This window comes from Zeugodacus cucurbitae, chromosome 5, assembly GCF_028554725.1.
Source record: "Zeugodacus cucurbitae isolate PBARC_wt_2022May chromosome 5, idZeuCucr1.2, whole genome shotgun sequence".
Classification (NCBI taxonomy): Eukaryota; Metazoa; Arthropoda; class Insecta; order Diptera; family Tephritidae; genus Zeugodacus; species Zeugodacus cucurbitae.
The window spans coordinates 71564500-71585205 of record NC_071670.1 but is presented as its reverse complement, the minus strand read 5'-3'; the positions used below and the strand labels follow the sequence as shown (position 1 = coordinate 71585205).

The window sequence follows — 20706 nt, the reverse complement described above, 5'->3', positions numbered from 1 at the left end:
AACTTTCTCTGTTGTTGTCTTTTCGGAAAAATGGAGAAAGAGAGAGCTAAATAATTATAATAATTTAGAGATTGAGCCCTATAGTTGAGTTAGAGAACATAATTCTTTTCAATAAGAATGTTATATTAAAATTAAAAAGCGATGGTTTTCCAGCACACACGTTTGTTCATTTAAAATTGAGTGCTTGAATTAACCAAATATAATATTCGCGGCATTATTGTCGTGCGAACACAACACAGCATCAGTTGAAGTTAGTTCTGTAAGTTTTCATAGAACGTGGCAGGTCGTCGTTTGCGGCCACAGGTGTTTTTTGAGGCCATAGTGTTGAAGTTTTGCAAATTTAATAAATTATTAAATAAAAAATGCGTTTTGTACAATACATTTGCTTCGTGGCGTTTTCCTTAGCCATGGTGCCAGCATGTCTGGGACTTTTGGATGGTATCTACTGTGGCAGGGAAGATTGTTATGATGTGTTGGGAGTAACTCGTCAATCCACGAAATCCGAAATAGGAAAAGCATATCGTTTGCTAGCTCGAAAACACCATCCTGACATGCACAGGGGTGCTGAAGCAAAAGCGGAGGCAGAGATAAAGTTTAAGCTGATCGCTACTGCGTATGAAATCTTGCGGGATGATGATTCACGTAGAGATTATGATTACATGTTAGACCACCCAGAGGAATACTATTCACATTACTATCGCTACTATCGAAGACGTGTTGCACCAAAAGTGGATGTTCGCATCGTCATTGTTGTAACTCTTACAATAGTTTCAATCATTCAGTACTATTCAGGATTACAGCGTTATGACAGCGCTATAAAATATTTGGCCACTGTGCCGAAATATCGAAATCAGGCATTAGAAATTGCAAAAGATGAGATAGACAAAATAAGCAATCGTAAAGGCAAGAATCGGATGTCAAAGACTGATCAACGCGAAGAAATTGAACGCATTGTGCGTAAAGTTATCGAGGAAAAAATGGATGTTCGTGGCGGCTATGCTAAACCCTCAATATATGACGTTCTGTGGGTCCAATTGCTGATCTGTCCATATACATTACTTAGTTTCTTAGTTTGGCATGCGAAATGGATTTGGAAATTTACAATTAGGAAGCAGCCGTACGGCCGAGATGAAAAACTTTATTTAATAAGACGTTATATGAAAATGGGTGAGAATCAATTTAATGGATTAGAAGATCATCAAATTGAAGAATATTTGCGATTGGAGCTATGGGAAAAGGATAAGTTTGAAGAATGGCATGAAGAGCAGGAAGAGGAAATGAAAAAGAAATTGGCTGAGAACCCTCGATATAAATCTTATCGACGATATATGAAAAATCATGGACCAGGGAGGATGACGTTTGAGGATTAAAAGACCTACGTGTGAAATCCTATCAAAAGATATGACGGAAATTAGCTCAAACTTTGCAAATAAATATTTATTTAATTTACAAAATAACAACAAAGATTAATTACAACACATAATTATGTCGAATATACTAATAACTCACACTTAGTTAAGCTGATCAAGTTTTATTGATTCCGTTCCTACAATATCTTTCTTTTTGTCATCCAAAAATATTTAATAATTAAATAAAATGTACTGTAAACATAACACTTTTAAGGGTGCACATTTATTATTGCTTTAAAATTGATGCTTAACTACATGATCATCATAGTCATCATCATCAGCAACTCCCCATTCAGTGTTCATTGAACTAGTGGAGAACCGGTTTATATGAGTGGAATGTAGGAACTTTTACAAACGTGTGAAGTTGATTAAAACTTGTGGTTTCTTTAATTAAACTCACATGTATGTTCTGAATATTTGTTTGCGCAACGGAGGTATATTGACACAATTGTTTTCCTTTATATTTGGCAATTTTACGTATGTATGTATGTATGTATTAAGTATCTATAGAAATTCATAAGGAAAAACGAAAAATTCTTCCGTTTACGGAAATTGCTGACGAAATCGAATTCTGTGTCAAATAATTTATGTACATATATACACGGTATCTTGTTGGAAGTACTTATCCCGCATTGCTATAGTATAGATATACATATATTGTAAAATGTTTCTTAGATTTATATTCTTACAATTTATTTTTTATTATAATAACCCATCGTTGTATTTACATATTATAATACATTGATGAAAAGTCATTACGTTAATATTTTATCGGCATATCAATCTTCGCCACATGGTTTCTACAAGTGAGGTAATTAGGAATGCCAATGTCACCTAGTCCAGCAGGTTACCTCCAGGCATGAAGGATTGCCGTGTGCCAACACGAAATATATTTCAGAATGAACTTGTAGATACACAGATTCCAAAGTAGTTAATTATTTAACTGTGTGTTGTTCTATAAGCGCATACATATATTTGCGTTATGCAATGTTTAAAATGAATACGAACTAATTTATATATTGATATTTAATGACTATGAACGTACTCCCAAAATGTATTCTACATCATTATCATCTTCTAAGTGCTCCTCGTCGATTGCATCGTCGAGCTCCATAGTACATCGGCTGATGTCATCTTCCCTATTGGTTAAATTTTCATTGTCATTAACTAATTCTGTGGTAAAGATGCATTCCTCGAAGGCTACGGTTTTTATTGCAGTCATTTCTTGTTGCTGCGTTGTATCCGAATCAGATTTCATACTAACAACGGACATGTTCTCACAGCGCGTATGGTTTTCCAAGTGGGCTAAGAGGTATGCTTTCTTTGTGAAACCTCTACCACAGCGTGTACATTGGAATTTTTTCTCACCAGTATGTGTTCGTAAATGTACAGTCAGAACATGAGGATATGCAAATGACTTATTGCAAGTTGTGCAGCGATATGGCCGTTCTCCAGTATGTGTGCGTTCGTGTTTACTTCGAGACCCAAAATCAGAAAAACGCCTATCACAAAAAGAACAAGGATACGGTTTTTGACCCGTGTGCACACGCATATGTCGTCTCAGTTCTACATTCGATAAAAAGGCCTTGTCGCAAAGTTCGCAACCGAATTGGCGGTCATTATTATGTCTGCGCATATGGGCGCTTAGTGCATGCTGATACTTGTAAATATTTCCACAGATTTCACAAATCTTTACTGAAGGATGAAATGCTTTGCTTTTATGAGATAATTTTTGCGCACCACTAGACTTTACTTCAGACGGAGTGGACACTTTCTTATAACTCAATTTCCTGTTAACTGTTAATTCTTTTTCAGTTTCAGTTTTCAAGTTATTGGAAGATGAACTTATTTCTTTTTCGCAGTTCGGAAACTGGTCTCCTGTTTGTTTACTTAAAAAATCTATACTATCATCTTCTGAAAACTCTTGCTTTATTTCATTTTCAAATTTCAATCCATATTCTGCTGGATCGATTTCATTTTGTGTCTCCAGAAATTTTGTATCTTTTTCTATTGTTGATTGTTTTTGTATCACTTTAAAATCCTCATTCGCTTCTTCAAGACTTTCTTCCCGAATACAGTTGAAATAATCTGTACTTTCATCAGACTGTTTCTGTTCATCTTCATCAATGTATTCCACTATTCCGAAACCTGAAATTGATTCCAAGTCATCATGAGTTTTTTCAACTTCAGGTTGGTCAATATCGCTAGTTTGCTCTACATCTATTTCAGGAGTAGCGATAAATGATTTGATGTCAGAATGAACTCGTCGTATTTTCAAACAGGTGGGAAGTTTGACTTTGTCACAATCGTTCTCATAATTAACCAAAGACACAACTCCATTTTCCTCTTGTTGTATGGTCTTGAATAGAGAATTAGTCGTTTCACAATTTTTTCGGAAGCGCCAAGCAACAGAAAGGTCATCCAAACACCTGTTACATATTTTGTTTGAAACTTTAATACTTATATCAGATAGATCTAATCCTGAACATAATGAAATCTTCTCTGCAATTGTTATACTTGTCTCTGAATCCGAAGGAGTAGTACTTTCCTTATCGTCGGAGAAGACTGATATCAATTCACCTCCATCGTCTTGAAGGCAAATAATGCACACGATATTTAAATCGATCACAACTGCCATGGCTTTTTATTTACACTGTTTACTATCCAATTTTGTTAATTATTTTTCAAATCCTTTATCAAAACAAAAACCAGAGAACGTATAATATAGAGAAGGTCCAATTGCGGACAAGCGTGTGAATTGTCAAAACCTATCAAGATTCTATAAGCGTGTTTCACCACGGCCGGTTCGGAAGGAGAAATATTAACAGTGCCTTTTAACAGAACTGAGTATTAATTGAAAATTATGCTCAGAAGTTTACATTTTTTTAAAGCGGAATGTTAGCTATTTGGCTTATGTGTTGATACATTTATATACAATCATATGAGCTGATATGATTCTTATATATGAATGCATCCACAATTGAAAATGACTTATGCGTTTTCAGAGCCATATTTGTAGTAAAAACCAAATTAAGCTGCATACGTGTATATAATGTTATACAATAATTAACTTTCATAGATATTTTTATTTATTTTTATAAAAATATTTTTATACTAAATACATTTCCTATATTACTAAAATAAACAACAAATTTCATAACTTAAACTTGCATATACATATGTATGTATATCTATATACATATAAGCATTTACGTTTGTACATATGTATGCAGATATGTCTTCAAAAATTCGAATTGTCTCATTATCACTTATCAGTGAAGGGCATGTCACATGTGCACGCATTGCTCTGTATGCATATACATACATATGTTTGCATGTCACTGAACAAACACATAAACTTACATTTGCATATGCGTGCACGTAAGTTTGTCAACCACCACAAAAAATCGAAAGCATTGTTCTACAAAAACAACAAGCGCCTCAAACGCATAAGCAGCATCACAAGTCAATATGGCAGCCAATCGACGCTGCCAAATATTGTCGTAAACACAACAAAAACATTTTCATTCATGAACGCAGGCGCACATTCATTTGGCAAAGTTGCTTCATTCATAAAAGCAGAGCCATACACATCTCCCCGCGCATGCCATGCCAACAAACGCCTTTTCGCGACGATGACAAAAATCATAAATTGAAGATTTTTCTAATGTTCCCTGCAAAAGGAAAAGTTGCAACGCCGCAAAATCTAAAAAAGGATAAAAATGGCAACATAGCCCTTGAGTCGATTTAAAATATTTTTCAGCAAAAATTCTGTGGCTCACAAAAATTTATGTCGATATGTTTGCATGCCCATACTTTATCATACATATTTACGACAAGCCGATTTTTCTACCAACAACGCAATGTTGCGTCGCTTTGGCATCGCGCAGGCGGCCATCAATTTTTCGACACATCGAGCTTCACAGGGCCGTTTCATGTTATCCCGCCGTAATAATAATTGCGCTTAATATGCGTTGACAAATATTGAAGTATTAATGATGTATCTACACAATTAAATACATTTTAATATTCTACCAATATATTAAGACACATTTTAAATAATTACTTTTGATCTTTGTAAGAAACAAGGCATAAAAATTAACGTCATAGTATGTTGGGCATCTGGGCCTTTTTGCCTGCGTACGCTCCACAATCATTACAACTCTATGACATGAAAACAAAAAATCATAATCTTCGGCCATTGGTTGACCGTGGCAACGAAGATTTTATATAAAGCCATGAGTGCACATATTTACATATATATATTGAATGTTGACAAATTGACATATCTACACAATCAGAATGATTCTTTGACATTTGTTTACATGCACACATGATTACAAATGCGCGGATATTCATGATTTTGAGATATTATAGAAATTATTCATGAAAAAAAGTAATTAAATATACATATACATATATGGGCATTTATGTTACATTTACATATTATATGTAATATTTTTAGTTTATTAAATATTTCAAAGATTTTATAGAATAAATCATTATTTAAGTCAATTATTACATAAGTACGCATGTACTTTAATATCAAATATAAACAAAATATCCATAAATTACATATATACATACTATATGCAAAGTCGTTCGCGCATTGTATATAAGCGAATCTTTAAGCGTACATTTATTAACATTGAAATTAACACAATTTTTCTCATTTAAACATGAAAACGCTCAAATCTGTTATTTTTGAGCCCTCTAATGTTAAACTGTGGTGAAACACGCTTATAGCTACATGTGGTGAAACACGCTTATAGAAACGAGTACCCCTTCGAAAAGCGGACCAGTGTGACAATCGGCACACCATGAACCTTCTCTATAATTGACATTCTCTGCAAAAACAAAATATATTTGTTGAAATTTGACGGAGCAACAAAATCTGTCATTTGTTATTAAGGCTAGTATACACGATTTTAACGCTGGCAGCTTACGGGGCAACTTGACAGGCAGTAGATGTTGTCTAAATAAGTTTATTGCTGTTCATATTGTCAATGGAGACTGTCAACTATTGCTTATTGGTAGATTTATTTATTGTGCAAATTATAACACGCCAATTCGCAAATTATATCATCTGGATAACAAATGACTATACAAAAATATTATTATCGGCAATGGCTATAAAGTTAGCAGTTGAATTGCAATATTTATTTCCTTTAAAGATGCCCAGGAATAAAACCCCAATCGCAGCAATAATTATCGTTTTATGTTATGTTATGATTATTGCCTACTACTTATTGACAGTGTTGCTTTTTATAAATTGTCAAATTACATTTCTCACAATTACCTTTAGCATCGAAAATAATACTGCCAGAGAATGTCAATTATACGTTCTCTGATACTGCTGGCCGAGAACGTCAAATCTGATAATTTTGTGGTATTATGGAAATCAAGGAATCAAAACAAACTAGAAGCAGAGAAATGTCGAATCCCACAGCGTTGATAACTGAAAATTTATGTTCATATTTATTAGAAAAACCAAGGCTATTCCCTGATGTGAATATTCCCAAGAAAGCAACGAATTTCATCCGCCCACACAGAGAAAAATTAAAAATGCAAGGTGAATTCAGTTTTCCTTGTCGTTCAGAACTATGGAATAACTGCTGTAAAGAAACGGGTCACAAGCTGCGGAATATTGCATTTGATATGTTCAAGGATGAAGGATTAGATGTATCTATTAATGCGCGACAAACGTTTCTTAAAACGGCCTCTAGATGGGCGTTTCCAATAGAACGGATAAAAATTGACAACGAGCGATGCTTTCTGTACCTGCAGCGACATGCCGTGATGACAATGTTGCTTCAACAGGTTTTGAAAAACAACGACACAAACGCCTATGGAAAGTTGGAAAAAAATTCTAAACAAAGAATATTTTTTAGTCGTATAAACCAAACTGTTGATGAAATAGAAGAATTAACGTTTTACAGAGCTAAACTTTTAGAGGATATACTCCGTCGGGTTTTTGAATATTCGAAATGGACTATGGTTACAGAGGAAGATGTAGAGGAAGTAAAACAAGGCAGAGGAGAAAGTGTTTTGCATTTACAAGTGACAAGTGCTGCTAGAGGCCCCCCAATAAATTCAGTGGTTATCCCTCCCAGCAAACTGAGCGCTGCCACTATCCGATGTGGTATAGTTATTGATCCAATTACTGGCAAATTAACAAAATTGAAAACGAGCGAGTATCTAAACTGTCGTTCTAACGATATGTGTTTAATGGCAATGCATAAGTATGGTGTGCGAGTAAAGGATGATACAAGGTTTAGCACATTGATGTCTCGCTTAGGTGCAGCAGCTGTTACAGTTGACTTAATGGAAGTCCGTTTTTCAAGTCCCGTTCAAATAATTCGTAGCGGCAAAGGAAGTACAAAAGGTAGAGTAATGAAATAATGAACCGTAGGAAAATATAAAGTTTTTGTACACTAGGCGCTGCGTTTATTTTGTATAACTCTGCACGTTTAGAGTCATTGCTTCGCCGATTTGATGAGAAGGTGGAAAATGGTGATTACGAAGGATTGCCGCCAATAGAATCTATTGACTTCACTTTGCTCGACGAAGAAGTAAATGCTAATATTATTAATGTTTTTGTTTTTAATACTAATCCTAATTATTTATGTTTTTTTTTTTGTTTAATTAGGAAGAATGGCAACTAGTGTTTTGTTATATATTTGCTTTCCCTAATCTTATTGAAAATTGTCTAGAACAGGTACAAAAAGGAATATGTGCTGTTCATACTATCGTGAGATTTCTCGGTGATTTCGCTGCACTTTTTAGTGTCTACTATCGACGTATCCGAATTTTAACGGTACTTTTTAAAACCACTGTGTTATTATTATAAATTATTATTATTATTTATTATTATTATTTATTATTATTATTTATTATTAATATGTTTATTATTATTTATTATTAATATGTTTATTATTATTAATAATTTTTAAATTTAATCATATTTTTTTATATCTATTTTAATTCAATATGTAGCAAGAGACGCGACAACATTTAATGCCATACGTGTATGCACGTATATATCTGGTGAAAGCAGTTCGCGAAATTCTTAATAAAGCATTGGCTCTGCTTGATATTGAACCTGTTCATTTTATGTGATCGATTGTATTTTTTGCTGTTTGGATAAATAATATTTTGTGAAAATTACACTTTGGGTTTTATAACTCCGGTTCACATGCCAAATGTTCTAGTATGTTTACAAGAAAAGAACTTCAGGTTTTATAAATAAAATACTTATACATACATATTTGTAGACAAAAAATATCGACACCATAACTTAAATTTGCATGTAAATTTTACAGGACAATGTTATGGTCACAGCTTGTAATTACTTATGCGTCTTACACCTTACACCTTACATCCTGAATAAACTAATACCTTAAGGTTTGTTTGGTATGGCAGATACAAATGTTAAAAACATCTTTCGTTACGTTCAAAAATGATTTGAAAATTCTGCTTTTTATATGTTTGGTGCCTAACTCTCATCTCTGCTCCTTTTTTTGGTTGAATTCGGATATGTAATTTATGTTATCTTTATTGTCATAAAATAATTGTTCCATGAAATGGGTGCTGCCGATTGAGTTTGCTTTCGTTCCAAGACACATGTTATATTGTGGCGCATCAAGTTTAACATCGCAACTGATATCGTGGAATATATGTACCAAGGTCGGATCGGGCGCACGGAATATACTGAGCCGTCTCATTTTGCGTGCGGCATCATTATGCTGTGTTGGCACCTCGGCAGTGTTGACCAGAAAATCATTACGCCGGTTACCAACTTTAACGAGTTTATCTAAAAATTTTACATCTTCCAATCCCCACCCAGTTATATCTTTATCAAATCCATTTATATCATCATCGAGTATATCCGATTTGTATATGGCGCATATGCCGTAACCAAATTGTCGGAAGTAACCCGATTCATTGGTAATTTCGTCAGCTGGCGTATGAGCATTTTCAACATTTGCATCGCTCCAACGTCTCTTTGGGTCATATTGACTGAAGACAATTGGCAAATATACATACCGTCCCTGCACCGTATTGAGTCGTATGCGTTGTAATGTTTCCAATTGAAATACCATATCGACATCGATGAATAGCATTATGTCATTATCTTGTATATACGATGAACGTGCGGCCACATCTAATGCCACGCCGCGCGAAAAATCCTCATTCCGTTGTATATAGTTAATGTTTTGGTAAATGTGTCGTTGACGAAGTTCCAATAAAAGTTGCAAGTGACTTTGAACACTCGCGATGTCACCGAATATAACCACTAATAAATCGCAATTTTTATCCTGTTCAATTGCTACACGTTCATAGGTGTCTAAGAATCTTTGAAATGTGCCAAAACGACCAGCTATTGGCAATATAAAGACGATTTTCGACGCATCAGCAGCAACGTTGAACAGTCCTTTGCCAGCTGGTAAACCAGGGAGGGTAAAATGTTTCGAAATGCGTTCCATGCCGGAGCTCAGCATGTTTTTCAAATAACCTGAAAGCGAAGGGAATATTAAGTATTGTGTATGTTCATCGCAAAGATTGTAAGTTTTCATAACTTATTATAAAGATTATATTGATGCATTTAAAGCCCACTTTCATGCCTTGCGGAACAGTGACAACGACCCTGTTTATTTAAGAGCCCCCAGACAGGCTGATCATCGGCACAGGTCGCATGACACCTTGATGCAGCTCTTTATACGCCCTACGATAGTAAGAGTTTACCCTTGAATGCTGTGCTATTGAGGAGCAACGAACACTCAGCGATAGAGCCAAACCTTTGCTAGAAACCTCTCGACTGCAGCATGGGCGAACTCTTTCCAGCTCGTTCATACCCCAGTATAGACTCTGTGCTATCTATTACCAGTCGGCACCCTAGGGGAGGCTTCAGCGGGAGAATTTCGCCAAAGGTCCACACAAGGCGACCGATCTTGTTAAATTTCATTTGTAAGTACTTCAATTTCTTCCGATTTCACTGCTTTTTTTTACCTCTACGTAAAAGCATATACTCACTTTTTTGTACAGTAACATTGTAAAAGTCCTCGTTGAATTCCTTAACGAATGTACCGGTGAATGCGCGCTGTACGTACAGGTGCCGACGCACTGGTACTGTCATCTTCTTGCCACGATAACGCTTATAGATCAGTAAAAGGTCTAATATTAAATCCTGACCATGCAATGGATTCACCCTGTTATAACCGTAAAGTAGTTCACGAAACTCTATAACTCGTCCCCGTTGTCGGGAATAATTGTTTATATTCTCCATTACTTCTGTGATGACGTCTTCGAGTCCTTCTCGTAGTGCTGAGTCTATTTTGTGCTTTGGATTCGCATTATCACTGGAATATAGGCTTCTTGCGATGAAAGACCATTCGAGTAGGTCGGATGTTGAGGAGGGTGTGAATTTCTTCAAATCCGGCGTGATGCCTGAGTATGTAAATAGATTTATGTAGCTGGTTGTTACAAAAAGTAAAATGTTTTATTTGCCTAGAATGTTGTGATCCTCGTAATGTTGGCTGCTACTCGTCTCTTCTGGTATCAATTCAATACCCGGTACCAAGTATTTGCTGTCACTGGGTATCTCCAAAAAGCCCGCCATCCGTTTAATATCCCGATGCAATTCGAGAGATTCCTGTCGTATTTCCTCGGCCTTGAGACCCTTAAATAGATAATTGCGAAAATTTATTAGAAATAATTTATATATGCACATAAGTATTCATTTTCAAATGAACCTGCACAAATGAATGGAGTCGATACATCAACGGAGCTTGTTTTATCGGATGGAGCGAGATAGCATTGTGAATTTCTTTGCGCTTCAATTTACCAGTGAATGCATATGGTCCGCTTGAGTTGTGTCTCATGATATATTGCATCTAAGGGAAATATTAAGAAATGTTTGTATATATGTAGATGAAAAAATACCATGGGTCCATTGGTATACAAAATAAACACCTACCTCGTAATTCCATGTGCATGGGATACCAGCAAATTTTTGCACACAGCGTCCAACTTCGACATCCTCATGTGTGCTATAAAGGTTCTTCAAGCAGGTTGGAATGTGCGGCGCAACTATTAAGTTGATGCAATTGTAAAAATATTCATAAAACAACTGCTTCTTTTAGAAAATCGTTACTCACCTCTACGAAGCGTTTCACTACTTAGGATTACACCCGGGCCACCCATACAAAAGTTTTCATCAAACTCCAATGATAACAAACCAAATTCCTCACTATTGCCCTTGCCTGCTTGACCTGTCCGAGAGTGATACTAGTATTAATTATGAAGTGGGCGCGACGTATGATATATATTTATACCTATAAATTGTGGTTTAGAACTGTCGATCGAGCGCAAGAAGCGTTCCAATTTTTCGGGCTCAATGTATACATCATCATCGGCTCGTATGAACCATTCAAATTTGTCAATGTAGTGTTCATACATATAATAGAGCATCATGAATGATTTCTTTTGTGGTGGATAGCGATCGTCTACATTCTTTAAACCTATTACTGGCAACTCTTTGGAGTGCGAACCTTCTGAACTAAAGAAGGCTATACGACCGGGCACCTCCTTCCCCCATGTGTCATAAACGGCACGCGCACGTCCTTCGATAAAGTTCTTCGCTGTCATTACGCCGACGAATACAAGATTTTTCTGTGAGGATTTAATGGTTTCTTCCTCTGGATTCATACCGATGATTTCGAAGGGGCTTTGCTGACCGCTTGGTTTCAAGCTGCACCGTTTGACGATCTCCAGCGCTCGATAGTTCTTCAGAACCGTGCCAATGCATAGTCCCAAAGCAATGCCAAAAAAGGCGAATATCAACGTTTTACGTTTGGTAACGGAGTTTTGCATCAACATCTCGAATGATATTTGGACTATGCGTCCAGTATGTCATTAAACCTGAAACGGTAAGTACGCATGTTGTTGATGAAATCTTGAAAGCAAAATTTTAATTTTAATAATTATAATGCTTCCAACTGTGCTTGGTGTAATATTCTCCAGCAAGACAGCATTTGTAGTAATATAGTGTCTGGCGTGCATTTTTTTATTTCGAGGGCAAACATGTATTGACTTATAAATAAACAAACCCCATCCATAATAATCACTCGACATGATGCATTTTCTGAACTCAGACTTAAGCAACCTTAACCTTATATCAGGTAGCTTATACATTTCAGAACGAAAGCATATATTTGTATATGCGATATCAAGATGTCCAAATGCAAATCGCTATGCAGATTCAATATGTGCACTATATTCCCAGCAGAATTGCTCAAGTGTCTCGGTAATTGAAAACACTTCAGTGATGCTTAGCTCAAATGTGCCTTCAGCTGCTGCGGCGGTACTCTATATGCATTTAAGAGGATACAAAAATACATTTATGCAAGTATATACATACGTGCTACAGTGTATCTTCCAAGTACATACATTTTCTAATCTTTCGATTAAGGTTTCTTCTTTTAAAGTGTCGATCTTCATAAAAACTGTTTGGGTCCCCAAAGCGAACTAAATGTGATCTATCTGAATATCTTACAAAGGGTAATAAAGAATTTGTAGCAAAGCTAAATATGTATTAAAAAAATATGAAAGTATCAGTCATTATTATGCATATATAGCTCATACTCATCCTCTTTCGGATTAAAATAACATAAAACATTTCTCCGATACTCATTATACTCAGGACTATTACTATTCCAGACTGAATATCTGGTTTAATTTATTAGATAAAACATGGTTGATGGAGACCTCAACCTCTTACGAAACATTTTCTCCTTCGCATGAACTACTATTACTACTATATTCGTTTGTAATGTGCGTTAGTGTAAAATTATGGATATTATACCATATACAAATTTATTTGGGTAATCTGCCGTCATGTACATTTTCTAAACAATCGAAATTCTCAGAATAAGAAAGAATACCAAAATGCAGTATACACAAATTTAGATATACTCGTATATAACAATTAGATAAACAATGTTTGATTATATTGTATCATTTTGAAATGTGCGAATCGACTCTTATATGTGTTTGAAAATAGCGGAAATAAATACATATACATATGTACTATATATTATCTACACTTTAGTCATGGACAAAGTACAAAAATCTTAACCAACCAACATAGGCAGGTTGCCGACGTTAAGGAGGCGTGATTTCTGAATCATAACTCAAAACCCTTACTAGCGGTACAATCGTATGACGTTTGTAGCTGTTAACGGTTGAGGTTTTGTAATCTGAAAGTGTCTACTATTAAAATAATAATGAATATAAGTGCAGATCATGTATTTCGTTGATTGCATGAGTTTCCACGATTATGAAAGAATTAATTATAATTATTTACTTTTTTCTCTTACATACTTCAACTCACTTCAATTTTTTTACCGTGTACATACTTATGTACATACAACACCACGGATAGCTGAATTAATTGGCGCGTGGCAGACTATAGTGCACCAATTTTAGTCGTTACAAGCGTTCGTGTTACGAATACGTACGATGTGTGTTAAAAAAAATAACGGTAATTTTCGCTTTTTGAAAGAAATATTTTTTTCATACGTCTACATTAATGTTGTGGCCTTTAAAATAGTCTCCATTCGATATTATGCGCTCTTCAAATCGTCGAAACACTGCTCAAACTCGGTTTTAGTATAGCCTTTGGCTCTTTCAACGATTCCTCGTATGCTTGTAAAAGGACGGCATTTTCAGGTTCTCTTTATTTTTGGAAAAAGTCTCATGGAGTCTCATATCTGGCGAATATGCAGTGTGAGCTTTTACAATCGAAAATCACCAAGCTCATAAAAACGAGTCTAACATTAGTGGCTGACAAACAAAGTGAGCAATGGATGCAGCTGAGAATTAATCGTACTTCAAGTGCATGTATTTTAATTTAATAAAAAATAAAATACAAATTTTGACAATTGAAAATTTAATTATTCCCGTTATTTTATGAACACTCGTGTCTATATAAGGGGTTGTCAATGTTGAAATTAGAATAGCGTACGAGTATTTGGTATTCTGAGAATCATTATAATTATTCTTTTGTTTTTGTTAAAATATGCCAAAGTCCAACAGTTATTCAGGGATAGTTAGGATTCAGGGAACAGTTATATCTCCTCTATATGACATTACATTGAGTCAATTGAGAAATTCTTTTCGTACATAAACGAGATAGTTTCGGGCGAGATATTGCTATAGTCCCCCAATTCATCAAACTATTGATGATATTTCCGTTAGGATAGTTAGATAGGAATCAAATGTGTACTTTTGAAGACTCTAAATTCCATTCCATTTACCACTATAACATTTAATGTATGTATGTATATAATTTTGTTCTGATTAATGTAAGCTATAGATTTTATTTTTTTTTGAAAATTTTTTAGTGTTTATCTCGTTGACAAGTGATGGATGTAAATAACGGGATATTGAAATTTAGTTACAACAATATGGTGTTAATATTTTGACAGCGAATGTATCCGGTCACTTCAACGATCACATCGAAACCACATTTAACGCACTAAATTATTTAGATCGAGCATTTGTTTACAAAAAATTCACACTCGCAGTTATTCGGTTTCATTCAGCGGTTTTTTGGTGATTGCAAAAATGTGAACCGACATCTTCATTAGCAGAGTTCTATGTATTATAATTGTATACATTTCATATATGTATGTAGGTATAAATATATATATGTATATAATAGATGTGTGTATTTGTGGCATGTGCTCTCCGTTTCTGGGTTTCGACGGTGTTATACATATTTTTCTGTAATGTTTGCGGTAATTTCTAATATAATTTACCATTAATTATTCTAATATAATTCTTTGTAAAATCACTTTAATTGCACGCATTTTATTTCCCACACTCATGTCCGATGCGAGAGATAAACGAACTGTTTTCACTTGAACTTTTCATGTTTCTTGTTTACGATCGGCGTCGCACTTGTGTTGCTTTGAGGGCATTATTATGGAAGTGGTTTAAATGAGAGTAGATTATATATTATACTTTTACTTAAGCCGATATATTATGAAAAAATTTTTGTATTTTTATGGATTACTAAATCTGTTAGATATGAGATTATAATCGCTTTGTCAATTGATCGGTTGGGATTCGCCGACTGGCACTTCGTCGGTTACAAAAACAAATAATAATTATTTCGAGTACATACAACATTAAACACAACAATTGCAAACACATGCATACATATATGTATGTATTATATATGCATGTGTAGATTTTTAGCACCACTCACCGAGGAAGCGAAACGTTAAAAGTCACTGAAAATCGCCGTCACACTAAAATGTTGAGACGATTGCCCACTGCAAGCAGTCCCCAGTCAAAGAGCAACACACATATGCATGCAGGTAGAGAGTATCGCTCCGTAGGAACCGGCGGTATCTCACGTCACACAAGCACATCCATCATATATACGAGTATATGTATTTCAGACTTACGGCAAGCATGAAGACAAGGCGCCAACAAGCGCTACTCTTGGAGTGTCGCTGAGATACATTTTCTGTTTGTCAGCGTTTGCGCACTCTTTCGTTGTTCTTTACACCAAACTCATCTTCTACCATTTACTTACGAGATTCGCTTGCGTTCGCGGCGATCAGCTGAGAGAGTTCGCCTTTTGACAGGCGCGTTTTTAAATGGTCAATGAAGTCACAAAGTTCTATCCACACTGTAGATATACATATGTATGTACAGTTATAGGTGAAAATAGTTACCACTGCTCACTTCAGTTCTGGCTAATAATATTTACGGTTATATATGTACATACATATGTCATAAGTAATATTAACAATTACTCTACAAAACTATATTGAGAGAACTCACGGCTTCACTGCTATAAGTTGCTTCATTAAGGGTGGAGTAATTCGTTTTACGAATGACAACCGACAGTCAACCATAACCAAGGCGAATGCGTTTAAATATCAGAAAATATATTGATCCTATAGTATTTTAATTTATTGGCTGAGAGAATATTTAGAATTGTGAAAAAGAGACAGAAATTTTAATAATTATTTCGAATAAGCGGTTAACTTTTGTGTGGTGTGCCCCTCACTTGCAGTGGCCCAATGTGAACTGGCACCGAACTGGTCGGAATATGTTTTTTTTCTGCTGGGTATTTATTACTCATTTTAGCGGCGATTGCAGATGTATTGCCTACTTTTAGGCGTAACCGCGTTAACGGAAGATGACACTAAATATTCAATCTACATTTGTATGGAAAATATATTCGAACATTTTTATTCGAATTAATTAAATTTCGTTTAATTTATTTTAAAATCCTGTGTGTGTATTAAAATTTAAGTTTTATTAAGGTGCCTGCAGAGTGGACATTCAAAGCCGAGTCGAGCGCAAATCTGATTTCGAGCAGCGCTGATCAATTTTAGGTACCGCAGAGTGGATGCGAGAGTTTAGCGCTGAATCTAACGAGTAATTTGGTATTATGGAAGTACATGCGGACTTTTGTTCTTTAATATTTAAATTTATAATACGAATATAGTAAAAAAATATAAGGAATATCCGTCAATTAGGTTGAATCCAAAGTTAAAAGAAAATTTGAGCGTTTTAAAAAATACTATATATAATAATTACAAATTAAATATAATAAAAATTAATATTTGAAGTTAATTATTTTTTATTTTTAATTAAAATTAAAAATATAATGATATTAATATATAAATAGCATATAACCACTTCAATCAAGTGAATAAATATGTTGCAGCGTATTTCGGTGCCGAAAAACACTTCAAAGCTGTTTTTTCACTCTGATCAGTTTTACGCTCGGCTTCGGACAGCTTCCACTTTGCGCTGTCTGTTCAATTTCGTATGAAAATGTATGCTCATAGCTTTGAAGCTTTTTTCTCGCATTAATCAGCGTTGCGCTCGGCTCGGCTTTGAGCTTCCACTCTGCAGGTACCCTTAGAAATAAAGTATAAGCAGTTACAGTTCAACTGTATGTTAATTTAAATACAACTTTCGTAATATGGCTGCACCATTGCATCTGAATTAAGTCTGTCTAAGTCGGACGTGGACCGAGTACACTAAACATACTGTTGAGCACTTTCATCCAATATTTTATTCACATAACAGTTGTTAGTGTTACCTAAGACCAAACGTGTTAGCTGTAGGGTTATATACATCAATATAATCAGGAATCCGTTCATCTGCGTAAGAGATAATTCAGTAAAAATTGAGATATCTTAATTAAACTTGGTACACATGCTCTTTGTTAATGAGTTCACAACCACGCCTACTTCCAAGATAACTCAATTTTGAATTCAATCTGAATATCGGAATTATTTGTACAAATATTGCAAATACAGTTGTGGCAACGCTCATCTAAAAATTGGCGCACTACAATTATTCAAGATATAAAGTTACCGAACATAAGGACTTCAGAACTAATGGATAATTTTTGACTCATATACCTAATATTATGTTGTTCAATCCAGTGGGCTTTATATCGTGAGAAATGTTACCATGAGTTTCTTGTGTTGGTTTCGTTATTCTAGTGATGTATCAAACTTTGTGATATGAATATGTGACCTGGTCTACGGAAAGGGGACTTAGGTGTCAAAAAATCAATTTTCACTTTTTAGTTGATTCGGATGGAAGATGAGAGTTGTTTATTTTTAACAGCTGTTTCCCAGAAAACTAGTTTTCGCACCTTAGCTCTCTTTTCGTAGACCAGGTCACATATATTTATTGACGATACGGAAGTGGCGATAAGTTTAAAAATCTTACCAGTTATAGCAGTTTATTTCTACCTTGTTGATGTCTACTTGACGATCCCGCCTTTGCTGGCACAAGGTTGAAATTGCTTGGATCTCATACAGTCAGTCATCCAGGTGAACTAGTGGATATAGAAAAAACCGCCTATGCGATTTGTGATGGTGATTTATAATTCACAAAAGTGGATCAGGTGTAGAATCTAAACCTAAACCAAAAAAAAAAACATATTTCCCGCCTACTTTATAGTAACTAAACGCGCACACACATACAAACGTAGCAAGCTAAAAATGTTTATTATTGTCGCTCTTAAAGTTTCTATGCACAAGCGTTTTTCATTACAAAGCTCGCGCCCGCTGCAGCTAAGTTCAGTTCGATGTTTTTGTGTGTAAAAGGGGCTCGGCAAATGACAAATTGTTATCGTTCTTTACTACAAGTCGCCCGATGTAAAGTGTATTGCGAGTGTATTGGCAGTTGGAATGCTTCTGTGCAGAAAGACAACAACTAAATGAATATACCTACTTACATATATACATACAGCTGTATATATATGAGCATTTATTGTTACAATAATTCAATGCAGTGCGCGAACATGCTTGCGCGATGACATATGCCATTGCAATGCTACCACCATGTCACACTATAAACTACAACACAGACTCATATACATACATACATATATGAATATACAGACAGACATATGTACAAATGTATGTGCGCTGAACATTTGTTGTTCCAATTAGCATTTTTTATTTACATCTCATTTGTTATTTGCGAATCTGACGCATTGCTTTCCAGAACGGCTTTGACTGTGTTCTCGTTGAGTTTTTTCTAATTCAAATTTTCAAATGTTATTTTGAACTACAACGAGTGCAACAACGGTTGTGTGTACCGTACGATGACAAACGCCTTGTCGTTTGTTCGTATGTGGAAATTCCTTTCCTGCTCAAGGTGTTAATCAATTTATCATATTTACATCATCATTTTTATTAGCAGCATTTATAGCTATTAATATATCAATTAATAATTGTTGTCGCTTATTTATTTACATATAAATTACAAATAATCGCTGCGGAGTGCTGTACATATACATATGTATATGTAAATAGGTATGTATGCATGTAAGGGCTGGCGGTTGTGAAACCGTCTTTTATAATAATATTGGCCGCACGTTAATCATACGCCGCGGTGGGCGCGCCAAAATTTATAAAAAAATATATAGCATCAAATTATTTATTTTAGTCGTGTAAAATTAAGTAAGAAAGCACATACAAATTAATCTAGGATTTAATTACGGTTTTAAAGTCATTCCGTGAAATTGCAAGACTAATTGCACAATATCGTGTGACTTCTTCAATCTATTGCTGGAGAACATAATACGAACTGCAGAGCTAAATAGAGAAGGTACAATCTTGTGTCCTTTCGATAACTTTGGGCACAACAATCGCGCTGTTAGTTCTGCTTTTTCCAGACAGCAAAAGGAAGCGAAGCGAATGGGTCTGGTGGTGGATGAGGACAACACGCAATAGCTCCTGCCATCAAACATTCGCGACTTGGCGCTCACGTGACACTGTTGACAGTCATAACTTTGAAGTTGTAGATAATTTCGACTATATTGGAATTAGCATTAACACCAACATGAATGAAATCCAACGTAGAATCAGTATTGCAACCAAGTGTTACTTGATAAAGTCCTCTCTCGCCGAACAGAGACCAAACTCTTCAGGTCGGTCCCTTGTCGTTTCCGTCCTGCTATAACATGACATGGGCAATGATAACAACGGATGAATCCTCTTTTCGAGGAAATTAATCGAGTTTTTGAGAGAAATGTTTTAGGGAGATGTATGGTCCTTTGCGCATTGTCGTCGACGAATACCGCAGTCGATGGAACGATGAGCTGTACGAGATATACGGCAACATTGACATACCATAGTTCAGCGAATGAAGGAATCAAGCGACTACGTTGGCTAGGACATGTGGTCCTGATGGATAAGAACACTCCTGCTCTGAGAGTATACACGGGGAAGCAGAGAAAGAGGAAGACCTTCACTGCACTTGGTATTACTAATTTGATTGATATATTATATATCCATTGAGCATTCTACAAATTGACGGGAAACTCGGCCACACATCCCGCCATTCTGTAAACGTTAAATTATTTTACTTTAAGTCAGCATACGCAGTAGGAGACAACTGAAAGTGTACTAATTTATGATAATAAATAATGGCCATACACTCAACCCGACCATGGAGTGGAAGTGTTAATGCATTGCTAATCAAACTGTGCTTTGGTTTGATCGTTTTGCATTTTAATTAGTTGCTAATTAATTGCCTGCCAGCGTAATGAGGTACCCACCCATCGATAATTTGTATGCACAATAATTGCTTTGACTTTTTCAATTCCGGGGTCTCGCAGTTGTTATGTTGGAGGAGAGTGAAACCAGGAAAGTTTTAAAATTCAGTGAATTTTTGGAGCATTAAAGGATGGAACATTAAAATAATATTAAATATCAGTAAATGAATCGTAATGCAAACATAG

The 20706-nt window shown here is 35.3% G+C and overlaps 4 protein-coding genes across 5 annotated transcripts; 2 read left to right on the top strand and 2 right to left on the bottom strand.

The window, feature by feature from the left end:
• Positions 1-20: 20 nt before the first annotated feature.
• On the top strand, positions 21-1613 carry LOC105217677 (dnaJ homolog subfamily C member 25 homolog). The gene has a single exon (XM_011192803.3). It carries the CDS (start codon positions 363-365, stop codon positions 1368-1370), a length of 1008 nt encoding a protein of 335 aa, XP_011191105.1. The 5' UTR covers positions 21-362; the 3' UTR covers positions 1371-1613.
• LOC105217676 (oocyte zinc finger protein XlCOF6) lies at positions 1198-4112 on the bottom strand. The gene has a single exon (XM_011192802.3). The coding sequence runs from the start codon at positions 4045-4047 to the stop codon at positions 2443-2445; it is 1605 nt and encodes a 534-aa protein (XP_011191104.1). The 5' UTR covers positions 4048-4112; the 3' UTR covers positions 1198-2442.
• Positions 4113-6744: 2632 nt separating this feature from the next.
• LOC105217675 (uncharacterized) lies at positions 6745-8639 on the top strand. Its single transcript, XM_029043663.2, has 4 exons — positions 6745-7794; positions 7848-7981; positions 8059-8226; positions 8406-8639. Exons 1-4 carry the CDS (start codon positions 6804-6806, stop codon positions 8526-8528), a joined length of 1416 nt encoding a protein of 471 aa, XP_028899496.2. The 5' UTR covers positions 6745-6803; the 3' UTR covers positions 8529-8639.
• Positions 8576-15831, bottom strand: Chsy1_1 (chondroitin sulfate synthase 1). 2 transcript variants are annotated; one of them, XM_011192798.3, is made up of 8 exons: positions 15230-15386; positions 11744-12329; positions 11567-11680; positions 11386-11498; positions 11162-11302; positions 10917-11088; positions 10443-10856; positions 8576-9924 (listed from the first exon to the last, which is right to left on the bottom strand). In XM_011192798.3, the coding sequence occupies exons 2-8, from the start codon at positions 12285-12287 to the stop codon at positions 8912-8914; spliced, it is 2511 nt and encodes an 836-aa protein (XP_011191100.2). In that variant the 5' UTR covers positions 12288-12329; positions 15230-15386; the 3' UTR covers positions 8576-8911. The 2 variants fall into 2 exon arrangements, with proteins under 2 accessions (XP_011191100.2, XP_028899494.2); XM_029043661.2 differs by lacking the exon at positions 15230-15386 and adding an exon at positions 15682-15831 and having other exon boundaries at positions 8577-9924.
• Between the last annotated feature and the right edge of the window lie 4875 nt (positions 15832-20706).